Source organism: Drosophila arizonae, chromosome 3 (genome assembly GCF_054131065.1).
Source record: "Drosophila arizonae isolate 15081-1271.41 chromosome 3, UAZ_ARI_1.0, whole genome shotgun sequence".
Taxonomy (NCBI): domain Eukaryota; kingdom Metazoa; phylum Arthropoda; class Insecta; order Diptera; family Drosophilidae; genus Drosophila; species Drosophila arizonae.
In genome coordinates, this window is record NC_142923.1 from 24,408,657 (window position 1) to 24,422,232 (window position 13,576).

At 35.8% G+C, this 13,576-nt stretch overlaps 3 protein-coding genes across 3 annotated transcripts in view; all 3 read left to right on the forward strand.

Moving 5' to 3' along the window:
• The window catches only part of LOC108609567 (neuroguidin), a 68,491-nt gene that overhangs the window by 29,662 nt on the left and 25,253 nt on the right, over positions 1-13,576 (forward strand). The window lies entirely within an intron of this gene.
• On the forward strand, positions 4,934-7,215 carry LOC108609564 (phospholipase B1, membrane-associated-like). The gene has a single exon (XM_018001284.2). The coding sequence runs from the start codon at positions 5,440-5,442 to the stop codon at positions 6,751-6,753; it is 1,314 nt and encodes a 437-aa protein (XP_017856773.2). The 5' UTR covers positions 4,934-5,439; the 3' UTR covers positions 6,754-7,215.
• On the forward strand, positions 9,056-11,546 carry LOC108611843 (phospholipase B1, membrane-associated-like). Its single transcript, XM_018004659.2, has one exon. The coding sequence runs from the start codon at positions 10,167-10,169 to the stop codon at positions 11,544-11,546; it is 1,380 nt and encodes a 459-aa protein (XP_017860148.1). The 5' UTR covers positions 9,056-10,166.

The following is a 13,576-nucleotide window of genomic DNA, read 5'->3' on the forward strand; positions in this document are numbered from 1 at the left end:
GGGCTGACACAGTCATAAACAGTTCCTCAATCTTCCAGTTGCCTCGATCTTGCCAATATGTGACTCAATTTAGGTGTCTTGCAACGTTTTCTTTTCCAGTTTCTCTGTTGCACTTTGCCCCAATTTGCGGATGAGCATGCAAATTAACCCCATTGGTTTCCCATTTAACCCCAATTTTTCACAACGTTCGACAAGTCGGCTTTTGGTTTCATATCTTTATATTTCCCCCTCCCCCGGTTTTTTTGCAAAACATTTCGAGATGCTTGGGGCCGTTTTGTTTATATCTTGTTATTTTTTGGCTTTTATTATCTTTTATTTTCTTTTTTTTTTTCTTTGTTGTTGCTCAAGTTTTGCAAAATGAATCGGTTCGAAACATATTTCGCTGGCTGGGCCATTGTCTTACTCAAGCATAAAGTTTATGGCGCGACACTCGAATGTTGCGATACGAGTAGTTTAAGCATTAATTTCTATGCAAAACAAGCCAAAATAACACTCACCTTGCAACAGTGAGAGTGCTCTAATGAGGAGAATGCGCGGCTGCGAGATACCCTGAGTTGAAAGCGGTATTGTATTTGAGATTCTCAAGGTGATCTCACTATATAGATGTATGTAGTATATAATGTGAATACTCTAAATAAAAGCTTTATATAATTATCGATAGAAAAAATATTTTAGGTCCCATGTTATTTTGATCTTAAGGATATTTATGGATTTACATAGATATATATATATATCATTTCTTAAAGTTCGATATATATATCGATTATAGTTTTGACAAATTTTGGAATTGGCCTGAAGTGCTGCATCTGCCAGATTTAATTAAATTTAAAAAAAATATTTTTTGTATAAAAAATTAATATAAATTATATAAAATTTTTTATAAAAGCCTATTCATTTATTTACAGTTAACGATAATCTCTTGATATCCAAATCTAAATTTTAGTTAGGTATTTTTGGCCCTTATCATTCGTAAATCATAACTAGTATACCCTTTTTAAACCACTTGAAATGTCATCGTGGCATAAGAGGAGCGCTGCAAACACTCAAAACTCGCGAGTCGCACGATTTCTGCATACATCTGCCTCTCCCTCACGCACCCTCTCTCTCTCTTTCACTCCCTCTCGCCATCTCTCGGTCGGTCAGCATCAAATGTAGCTACAATTTTGTGAACTGGCACTTCTTCATTGGTCTTCAGCTGTTGCCCTCCTCGGCTTCAACGTCATTCGCTTTAACATATATATTTTCGTGTTCAAGGCCAAGCGCTGGCGCTTTCTTTTACAATAGCCGACCTTGACGCAGCAGCGACTTGAGCAAGCGTCAGCGATTCGAGCACTCCCTCTTGCTCGGCCTCTCTCTCGCTCGCTCACTTTCCGTCTCACTCTACCGTTCAGACTTGGCTCTTATCAAAGAGCCAACAACAATGAACTAACCCACTTAGAGTCTGTTGGCCCAGCGCTCACTTGCTCACCTGCTCACCTGCTCGTTGTCCGTCCGACTGGCTTTATTGATCAGTCTGCGGTCCGAGCAAACAAATAGCCGAGTTTAAGCAGAAAAATTTTTAATTTTGGCTTAGCCGAACACTGAAATGTCGCAAAGTATTATTTTTTTTTTTAATATTATTTTTGCTGTCGTAGTTGTTGTTGCTGTTGCTGGTTGTGCAATTGGTTAACTAGCCCGCCTCTGCACAACTGACGCACTCTTTAGGGTCAGTTGCCCTCAATTGAAAATAGATACATTGACTATAACGATCTGTTTGCCAGTGGTAATAATTTAGAGTATTGTCAAGAATCCTTTTTAGGCATTTATTAATTTTAATAAATTAGTATTTAACTGAAAATCATAAAGTTAGCTTTGATACTAAATAAAATTCGTATTACAAGTATTATTTATATATACTTAGACTAGTTTTCATGCTGGGCACCTAAACGAAAATATTCGGTTAGCTTAAATATAATATAAAAAAAAAAATATATAAAAAAATTATAAAAATAAATACATAAATCAAATTCCTCTTAATATACAATAACACTTCTGGAACTCATATTGAAAATGTTTTAAATTGTATTTTTTTTTAAAGGAGCTTACCTGAAGTAATTATGTACTTCACATAAATGGTTTATTTAATATGCTAAATTAATTCGGTTTCTCGCAAACTACTCTGATTTTGTATAGAGTATCCACTAGCTCGAGCCCTTGTCTTCTCTGCATGCATGCCTAATTGCTGTAACTTAAACATAAACAAAATATGAGTAAATGAAAAAATGCAACTGCGTTGAGCTGAGCTTCTCATCAAATTGATTCACATGCTGTCTCCCTGTCCTACTCTCTGCAAGTCGCTCTCCCGCTCTCTGCAACTGGCTCTCCCGCACTCGTGCTCTCTTACCCGCCGTTGCTCTTTAGTTGAGTCTTCTCTTGGCAATAGCAGCGAGGTTATTGGGTTTTGTAATATCTTATGGGTTTATTGTGCTATTGTCGCAGTCTTTCAAATTAATTGCAATAGATAAAGCAGAAAAAAAAATAATAAAAATATCTAATAATTTTTTAATGCTTTTTTAATATTACTATAAATTTTTAGAGTGCTATATACTTTGGTGTGTCTATGAGTATATTAGTTCTGTATAATATGTAATTGTTGCAGCTAGAGACTTGAACTGTTGACTTTAAAATTTATTATAATTTTAAAGACAAGCTCCGATGAAATAGTATATATTTTATATATATTTCCCGTAGGGCAATCTGGGCAAAGATTTAAATCTGAAATCTATTATATTCTGATATTTGTAAATCTGATATATATTAGACTTTGTATGGAGCTTTATAGAGAATTCAATGTAAATTGAAAAAATGTCGAATTGAAAAAAAAAAAAAAAATCGACATAATATATTCCTTATTGGTGTGGCTAGATTTGCATTAATACACGAATCGGTGGAAAAGCTCGACAATTTTACAACAAAAAGGTTAAAATTAAGTTGGTATTGAACTCTGTTGTTGGTATGCAAGTAATATTTAATAGGTAAAAGATGATCTACTCTATAAAAAAATTATATAATATTATTATTATATGTATAATATACAACAATCGATTCGTAATTATGTCGCATTAACTACTTTTGTTTTTTTCTGCTATTAATAACATATTATTCATATTATTTTATTTACCCATTTTGCTTGTAAATTTTTCGTGTTTGTTGTTTAATCTCTTTGTATTCATCACATTTCCTCTGCACGTTCTTTTCGTGTCGGTAACTTGTTTTGCAGTTCATTTAATTCGAGCGTAATTAAATATTGTTGGTAAATTAATTTTTAATTGTTTTTTGAGTTGTGCTTTTTGCATTATCTTTGGCGTTAGATTAAAAAATTTTTTTTTTTTTTCATTTTTGTAGTAAAAACATTTTTTAACTGCATTTTTAATACTGTTGTTTTTTTTTTTTTTCAAGGTTGTATTTGACAAACAAACCAATTATTATGATGTAAAGACCTAGGCAATTAAATGTGAAGTTGTTTAATGAAGAAAAACTTGATGCTTTTCATATAAATTCATCAACTATTTTAAAAGGCCTCGAACACCTTATGTATGTGATTTGCAAAAGCTGTTAATGGGAAAGCTTCACCCTGCAAATCAATTAAAATATTTGCAAATTACGTTTCGTTAACTCATTTAACTGCTAATTGCAGCAACAAAATTCACACCTGTAATTAGGAAGGTAAGCAACTTTATGCAACAGTCTGGCAACGCCAATTCAAGCTTTCAATGGCTCTCTGACATCAAAGCTCAGCTCAACTCTTAAGAAAACAAACTCTTAAGCTGGCATAGCAACAGCTTATAGGAAAAGCAAACAAACTTCAATTAGAATTTGGATTGAGCAACGCAGCATGTTGCAGCAACAATTCGAGTCTGTGAATATCAATTGAACTGCGCAAACATGTTGCCGCAACATTTTACTATAACTCGTTTGAGCAACATTGTTGCTGCGCTCTGCTGGCGGGCAACAAAGTGTTGGCAACTTAATGAGTCTCAATTAGTTTAAATGAAATGAAGCTGCGGCATTTTGATAGACTGGGTAGACGCGCCGGCATCAAGTAGCCACAACTCCAACTGTAAAGCGTTTATTTAATTGAGTTTCATTTAAAATGCGCAAACAGTTGCGGAATGCGCAATGGAATTTCAGGGCTCTATTAGAATGGAGATAATTTGACAAACCAACTGCGCAATAAATGCAGAAAGTTTTGCATAAATTATTAACTGCACTAGAACTAACTATATGCGACCATGAAATACCCAGTGAGCCCTAAACTATGCTATGCAAATAAGCAACAACAATTATTTTAAAGAGTGTAAATTATTATTATAGCTGTTGAAAAGTGAACTTAAGCACTCACTTAACAATCGCTTATAATTATTTCATGACTACAAATATATAATTTGTAAAAAATTATAGCTGAGATAACTTGGCTAACAGCTAAATAATTGAAGCATTTAAAATATGCATTTAGTTGAGCTAATAAATTATATATGTAAAGATACATAAAAAATTAGAAAATGTTAATTTAAAAATAGTTTGAAGAAATATATCCAGGAGAGAATATTCGTTGTAAATAAATATAGTCTAGAAATTAATAATAATAATTAAATAAAAGTATAATATATATACAAATATTTTTTTTTATTTTTTAAATATAAGACTTTTCTTTTCTGAAATTCGCTAAGAATTAATATATATATATAGTTAATATATATATATATATAGTTAATATATATATATATATATATATATATATATAGTTAATATATATATATATATAGTTAATATATATATATATATATAGTTAATAATATATTTAGTTAATAAAATTACCTAACTAAATATTTTACCTAATATATATTTTATCTCAATACCTGGTAGACATTTTTCTAATAGAAGTTATATACAAAGCTCTATTCTATACTTAAATTAAACATTTATAATATAATATTACTTTATAATAATATAATATTATTTCATAATAATATAACATTATTTTATAATAATAATATATTTTATAGTTTTATTCTATCGGTATGGCATTGTAAACATGCCATATAAAACTTGAAATTGGGATACTGTTTATTGACTTCCCTCTTAAGGTTCACATACTCGTATGCCTACCTCAATGGAAATAAAAAAAACCCTCTCATAGGGAACACCCTGTATGAATGTTCTGGATTGCCGTCAACCTCACGCACAGTCGCCACATTCAACTCGGGTCCAGAACTCAAGACCCCTAGTGCTATAAAACGAAAAGCCCCCAACCTGTTAAGTGCGTCGAAAAATTTAACATTTTTAGAACATTTTAGTAGCAAGCAGTCAATGATCTACCGAAGTTGCGCGGCTTCAGTTGTGCCGCTCTGAAAAAAAAAAAATATATATATATAAACAAAGTTGAATTCAAAAAGGAAAATGTTTGCATTGAAGCTGTGGTTGTTGTTGCTGCTGAAGCTCTTCTACCTCAGCTCAGCTCGACCTGGTATTGAGAATTACTCGACGCGTCTGCTCCAACGTCACGGAGTGAAACGCGTTGACTTTCGCTTGGCGAGTCAGGAGGAGGGCCTCTACTACACCGAACTGGACACCGCCATGCGGGATATCCTGCTGCAAATGCGGAATTTGTCGCAGCAGACGGTGCTCGCCAAATTCGATTGGATAAGGGCGAGAAATGTTCAAGCTGGTCGCATGCAGCTGCCGGTGTTGCAGAGCAAACGATTTCCGTGTGATCTGAGCGGGGGTCGATCGCCGGAGGTACCCAAGGACGTGAGGCAACTGCGACCCGGGGACATTGATATTGTGGCCACGTGTGGCGACTCCTCCAACTCGGGCACGGGCATTCTGGGCCTGGGGGAGCTCGATGCGTACGTGGAGTATCGTGGCTATGCCTATACGGGCGGCGGCTTCGAGACCTGGCGCACGGCTCTGACGCTGCCCAACATACTGAAACTCTATAATCCTCGACTGTATGGCTATGCCGTGGGCCACAGCCTGGGCGCCGATGTGAATGTGGCGCGGTTCAATCTGGCTGAGCCAATGCTGAACATTCAGGATTTGCCATTTCAGGCGCTTGTGCTGATCGAACGGTTTCGCCGAGATCCCAGGGTCAACTTGCGGGCGCACTGGAAGCTGCTCAGCATTCAGGTGGGCGCCAATGATCTCTGCTCGGAGTTGTGCCATTCACCCAGTCCGGAGCACTTCCTTCGGGTTGTCGCACGTCAGCTGCACGAGACGTTCCGCATACTCAAAGAGCATGTGCCGCGATTGCTCATCAATTTTATCGTTCATCCGGACATCGATGAGCTGCTCAGTCTGCTCTCTCGAGCTCCGGCCAAGTGTGTCCAGCGTATGCCCTATTTCTGTTCCTGCTACAACCGTTACGATGACAAGACATTGTACGATGCAGCGAAACGTTTCCTTCACCTGCAGCTCTCCATTGCCGCCCTGCCCGAGTTCCGTAGCGCCGACTTTGCCATTGTGACCCATGGCATACTGAGGAACATCAGCAGCTTGTGGTCTGAGCAGGGCATCATGCTTAAGCATTTCTTTGCCAACGATTGCATCCACTATAGTCAGCTGGGCCATGCTGTGCTAGCCAAGCAATTGTGGAATAATATGGTGGGGCAAGCGGACTTGACCTCGGTTGAGGAGTGGCGCAGGCCCTACAAGCATTTCCTGTGCCCCTCTCCGAAGAGGCCGTATTTGAGAACCGAAAGTGATGTATATTAGAGAAAACGAACTTGTTTGTATAATATAATGATTGAGGCAGAAGCACGTGTTATTGACTCCACACATTAACCTAGAACTGAACCCATTTACGTATACTTTGTTTATAATTCATTTATAAATTAAATGTTTAAATATCATGTATATAATAATATACATATGTAATAATATTCTATGGAGATCAAAGCTATAAGTACAAGCACAAAAGATCAGCTACTGAGTTTTCTGAGAAATGCGAACGAATTAGTCGACAAGACTAAATGATCAACGAAAGCCTTCTAGGAAGAGCAGAATAGATCTAGAAAAAATATTATAATTAATTATAAAGCATCAAAATCGGTATTGAATAAATTTTATTATAAAGATTAAACAAGAATTTTATTTTATAATTAAAAAAAATAAAGAAATAAAAAATTAATATGATTAATGCATATAATAATTAGTCATCAATTAATTCAGGTATTATTTCCTGTCGCCGATAATTTTTTGTAAATTACTTACTATGCTATTAATATACTAATGTTGTATTTCTTGATTATTTATTAAAAACATATATTTTAAATTCTTTGATAAACATTCTGAGTGTGTAAAATATATATATTGATTAGAATCTAGAGAGTACTCAATCAGGTCTTTGGGCTTGCCCATCATACAGATACTCACTGTCCGAGTGGTTATGATCAAACACTTTTTCGTATGGGCATATAAGGTACTCCCTTCAATGCTGGTCTCACAAGTTTGTGTAGCTCACAAGGCTGGTTGCTACCAAAGCATGTTCCTCAGTACAATATGAGCAGGAGACGATCATTGTAGTCAATAGATAGATCACACTTATGTTTATTATAATCTGCGATATGCCTATATAGAAAACTATGCTTAATGAGCGATTCTTCTGTTTTATCGCTTTTTGTATTGTATTGCATCTTCAATATGGAGCATGACAATGTGCCCAAGATGATGATCAATTACATATTCCAGTCTGCTGGCATTGCATTGCTCATTTGATTTGTTTACCGTGCGAATTTGTGTTTTAGTTCAACCAATAGGAGTTTTCTGTATTGCCTGGAGGCAATAAAAATATAAATTAAAGTAAACTAAATGCAATTTGATTTCCTTAACGCTTGTTCCTTTAGACATGAAACACTGCTCGCCCGATCGCCCAACGCCTGAGTCATTGTAGAAGCGCCATTTTAGCTAGAGCTTTGTGGAACAGCATGACGAGCCCAGCTGACTTCAATAACACACAGTCCTTCTGTGTATTTTATGACTTGACAGCGATGAGCAGCAATTTCTGCGTAGCAGATAAATAGCGGAAGTTCCAATATCTGAACAGCCTTCGTGGCATCAACTTCATCCAAGACACACCTATCTACACATGAGTCAAAGCCCCATACCTTATATATAGTTTATATTTATAGATCACTTCACTTTACTTGGCTTCATTGTAATAAATTGTTGGTATGTTGTATACATATAGATATGATGTATTATTGTTTATATGGGCAATAACCCGTATCAAGTACGAATAAGTACAGTAAGGCTAGATTTTTGCATAGACAGCACTTAGATCTCAAGACTTCAGTTCCTTTGACAAACATATCTAAGCAAACAATTAGCTATTAACATTCGAAGTGGGCTTAAAACATTCGCAACAACAGCAAAACAGTAACAAAACTGGCAACCAAATTGTTGCTCAAGCTTAATGTGCAAATATTTGCTGGGCTGAGCTTTGAGCTGAACTCATGCACAACAATTGACGGAACTGAGTAACAAAACAACTGAAGCTGTGTCACAGATGTGGGGCTGTAGATATACCTTTTGTTGATGGAGTAAATTAATAACTGTAAAACTAAAAATAAATTAAATATTATTTTATATTTGTTGTCGTATAATTTTCCTTTATCAAAGAAATATTTAAATAACGAAGATAAATAATTTAAAAAAAATTATTTTTATAGACGAAAAAAATATATAATATATATATAATATATGAAATACTACTTAATATTATTATCATTTATATAGTTTGTTTTTTATTTATTTATTTCATTTTATTTTATTTTATTATTATTATTATTTTTTTGTATTTATTTATTTATCTTTTATTTATTTTTTTTTCCTTAAATCTTAAAAATTTTTGTTTAATAGTTTTGTTTGATCTGATAGATGCAAGATTAAAAGTAATAGTTTTTTTTTTTTTTGCTTACTCCCAGTCGAAACTCTTAATTTTTTGAACTGAACTAAAATACTATATATATATTGTATATTAATATATATATGAATGCAGCTATATAGTTATATCTTTAGTTATAGATAACTTGCTTTGCATGCGAATAACCAGTTAAGGTGCTTTTCGCAAACTTTGTATCATTCAGAGTAATGTGAGTATAAACCATGTAACTCATTATATTCTAAGCAACTGACATAATATTCGCAATGCGGGCTCCAATTTATCAACATGTTTATTCAATTGTACACATATAAAATTAAAAAACATTTTTTATATTATATGAAACATTAATTGTTGTTTGCCATGTTGTAGTAGCATCAACATACTTGCCAAGGTAACTATTTTATTATGTTTATCTCTTTTTTTTTATTTTGGTTTTGATTTTAATACGATTTTCGACAATATCTTTGAACCCAACGCACTTGAGTCGAGCCCAGGCCGAGTGGCAACAGACAAATGTCTGTCCCATTTGCTATTGTTGTTGTCGCTATTGTTGTTGTCATTTTAATAGTAGCTAATGTCTCGGTCAACGCATTCGAGTCAAGTTCTGTAGTGGCAGCTCTAAACTATGCCGGGTTGTTGTTGCTGTTTTTAATGGAAGGAATTGAGTGCTCAAGTGCTCAATGAGCGCTCAAACAGAGAGCTAAAACATCAGTGTTTATATTGTACGAGATTCCATTTATAGCAACATTTAAGCGCTTGACGCACTTGCGTTCCGTGTGAGAACGTGTCGAGATGTCGTTGTGCGTGCGTGTCTGAGTTGAGCGTCTCCAATCGAAAAAGGACCTTAAATGTATCGATCAGTTTATGGGGAAGTGACAGAGAAATCGATCCACTTACAGTTCACAAGCGTTGCGTTTACCATGAATCTGTGACTTATATAACAAAAGTGATTTGATATTTATCTAAAACTACCGTTATCTAATAAGCAACTAAATCCACATAGCATCCACATGCAAAAAATACGCTTGAGCGTGATACAAATACGGTATAAATGTGACAGATGTGCTCAATAAGTAGCATAATCCGAGAGTTTATGTTCCACATGCCATCCACATAAAATCCACACGCGCTAATGTGGGCTAATATACTGCCACTTTTGTGTTGTGAAAAAAAAAACGAATATTTTACTGTCTCTGCGTAAATAACATAAAGTCCACACAAGAGAACGTGCTAAAGATAATTAATGCTTCCAGATTGCATCACATCACACAAAATGACAAATACTCGAACTATTGTAATTGTTCTCCTTATGGTACTTTGCATCGCTTCGTACTGTAGCCCTTATACACTGCGGCGTCGCCTGCAGAATCGCTCCCATCAGCTGCTGGACAGCATTGGAGTGCATTCCAAGCAGTTCAATCCACTGCAACCGGTCACAAATGGTGTACCACAGTACACGGATATCGACCGGAATTTTCGCCAATGGTTTCTCATGCTTCGTGGAAGCATGTTAAACGCAGGGCTGAATAAAATAACCGAACTCTACGGGATCAGCAGACGTGAGGGCAAGATGCAAGCTCCGATTCCAAGTCGCGTTCCATTTCCTTGCTCCCTCAACAATACCAGATCCCGCACTCCGCCCACCTCTGTGGAACGTCTGCGACCTGGCGATATAGACATCGTGGCTTCCATTGGAGATTCCTTATCCGCTGGCAATGGCATTGTATCCAGCAATGCGTTAGATCTAATCAATGAGTTTCGCGGACTTTCCTTTTCCGGCGGAGGTTTGGGCACCTGGCGCACAGTCCTAACTCTGCCCAACATACTAAAGGTCTTCAATCCGAATCTTTATGGCTATGCCACGGGTCACAGTCTGGTCGTAAATCATGAAATTTCACACCTCAACATTGCAGAGCCCATGATCATGTCACATGATCTAATGTATCAGGCACGTGTGCTCATCGATCTGATGCGACGCGATCCACACGTGGATTTGAAACGGCATTGGAAACTGCTGACTGTTTTTGTGGGCAATAATGATATCTGCTCCGACATGTGTCACTGGGATGATCAGGAGAAAGTGATCGAACGACACGCTCGAGATCTTCGTGAAGCTTTTCGACTGCTACGCGATAATGTGCCTCGCCTTCTGATCAATTTGGTGGCGGTGCCCGATATTTTAGCCACGATGGGTCCGATAAAGGATGTACCCTTCGACTGTTTTCTGGTGCACCGTATTGCCTGCAATTGCCTGCTAAGCGATCGTCTGACCGCATCCGAGGCGAAGCAGCGACACTACATGATTCAGCGTTGGCAACAGGTTGATCTGCAGGTGGCACGATTGCCGGAGTTTCAGCGCGAAGACTTTGCTATCATTGGCCATCCCATGGTAACAAATCTGTCCGTGCCCAAGCTTCCAAATGGTAATACGGATTGGCGCGACTTCTCCCATGACTGTTTCCACTTTAGCCAGCGTGCACACGCGAGCGCAGCAAGTTTGCTGTGGAAGGGCATGTTCCTGCCGGATGAGCAGAAACCACGTGCCAACATACTGACCCAGCCCTTTGAAAGGTTCTTCTGTCCAAGCAGGGAGCAACCGTTCTTTGTGGTGCGACCCAGCTGAGAGTGCTGCACTTTGATAATAATAAAGTTGATATTTTATTTTGTATATATTGATATGATAAGTAGTCATAAATAGTAGAGAACAATCTTTCTCAAGATTCGTAGTATGGAGCGGATAATTAGTTTAAAAACAGAAAATTTAAGGAAAAATTTCGTTTTTATAGTTGCTAATATCTATTAAACCACTCAGTGCATAAGGCTCTCATTAAAATATTTATAACAGCCAAGCTTGAATAGAAAGTATAGTCCAGTCGATTTTCTTTTGTTGAACTTTGTTCTCTTAGACCTGAATAGGTTGAATATTCCGAATTTCTTACATGTTAATATTTAATATTTATATATCTAGGAATCGTAGAGTGAATCGTGTAGTCCTGACTAAAGTAATCTTTACTTGTTTTCATGTGTAGCTTATATGTTTGAAGAGCGGATCGGGCTCAGGGTGCTTCCCTTTCAGACACTGCTTCAATTAGTTCTTATTGTTATTTATTTATTGCAATTACTTATAGCACATACACACCAATATAAATGTTAGTATTTAAGAGGATTAAAAGTTTCTTGATGAAAAAATAATAATAATAATAATAATAATAATAATAATAATAATAATAATATAAAAATAATAATAATGAATTTTAAAAGTATTTATTAATTATCTGCTTACTTTTTCCTTTACAAGCTAAAAAGTGTGTGAGGGCATATTCTGAATTGCTTCCACTTAGTGCTTATTGCTTATAGATATAGCTTATAGAATCAACCATATCCAAGACTCACCTATTTATATATAGTTTATATTTTTAGATCACTTCAAATCAATAAAATAAATAGTATGGATATAGTATATCTTTATATCTTCTATAAACAGCAACCCATATCGTATACGAATGAATATAGCAAGACTAGATTTATGCATAGACAGCACTTAGATCACTATGCTTCAGTTACTTTGACAAATATATCGTTTTAAACAATTCGCTATTAATATTGTAAGTGTTGTCGCTCAAGCCTAATGAGCACATCTTTGTGTAGCTGAGCTGTGAGCTGAAATCATGCACGACAATTAAATGCTATTGCCGTGTCGTAGATATAGAGTATAAGTAAATTTAGGTGTTGAGTTTTAAGGAAAAAATTACATAAACAGTCAAAACAATATGTAATTATACAGATTTTAGCAAAAGTATAATAAACATAATATTATATCAAAGGTCAAAGTTAAGTCGGCTAAAGTTAAAAATGTAAGCGAAATATTAAAACTCATATTTAAGCGCTCGACACATTTGCGTTTTGGATGAGTACGTAACGAGAAGTCGTTGTATGAACTACTATTGTAGCACTACAAAGTATAGCTCAGCCTAAGCAGAAAAGTTAATAAGTGTAAAAAACGAATTTCTAAAGAAGTGCGGACGACTAAAACATCACAAATGTGCTTGACATTAGCAAGTGATATCAACAAAGTAATTTGATATTTACCAAAGTCTGTCTAAACCGAAAATAATGTACAAAAAACATTGAATCCACACGCGAATAAAAGTAATTTGATATTTGCCAAAATATGTAAAAATCAAAAACCGAATGAAAAACTTAGAATCCACACACAATTTACACGCATAAAATTACTAAACGTATTAGATGTTTCCATATAAGACAAGACATTCCAACCTCTTGATTCTACATAGCATCCACATACAATCCACAGTACTTGTGAACTAGATTGTTATAATTAATATTGAACTCACTAAATTACTTAGAATCCACATACGAAAATGTGCTCCATGCATCAAGAGTGATTGATATGTGCAAACATACGTTCCACATAGTCGTAATGCCAAATAAATGGACTGTGCTCATTGGGCTACTTTTCATTGCCACTCACACAGCCTCTTTGCTTCCTCAAGTTCCACGTATTCGAGAGCAGAATCGCTCCCAACAGCAGCTGGACAATATTTGATTGCGTGTTGATCGCGTTAATCCACTTGGACCGATTACAAATGGTGTTTCAGTCTATACAGACAGGGATCGGTATTTGCGCCAATT

Excerpts from the sequence above, each read along its gene's own strand:
- LOC108609564 (XM_018001284.2), top strand. The coding sequence starts at position 5,440 with ATGTTTGCATTGAAGCTGTGGTTGTTGTTGCTGCTGAAGCTCTTCTAC.
- LOC108611843 (XM_018004659.2), top strand. The coding sequence starts at position 10,167 with ATGCTTCCAGATTGCATCACATCACACAAAATGACAAATACTCGAACT.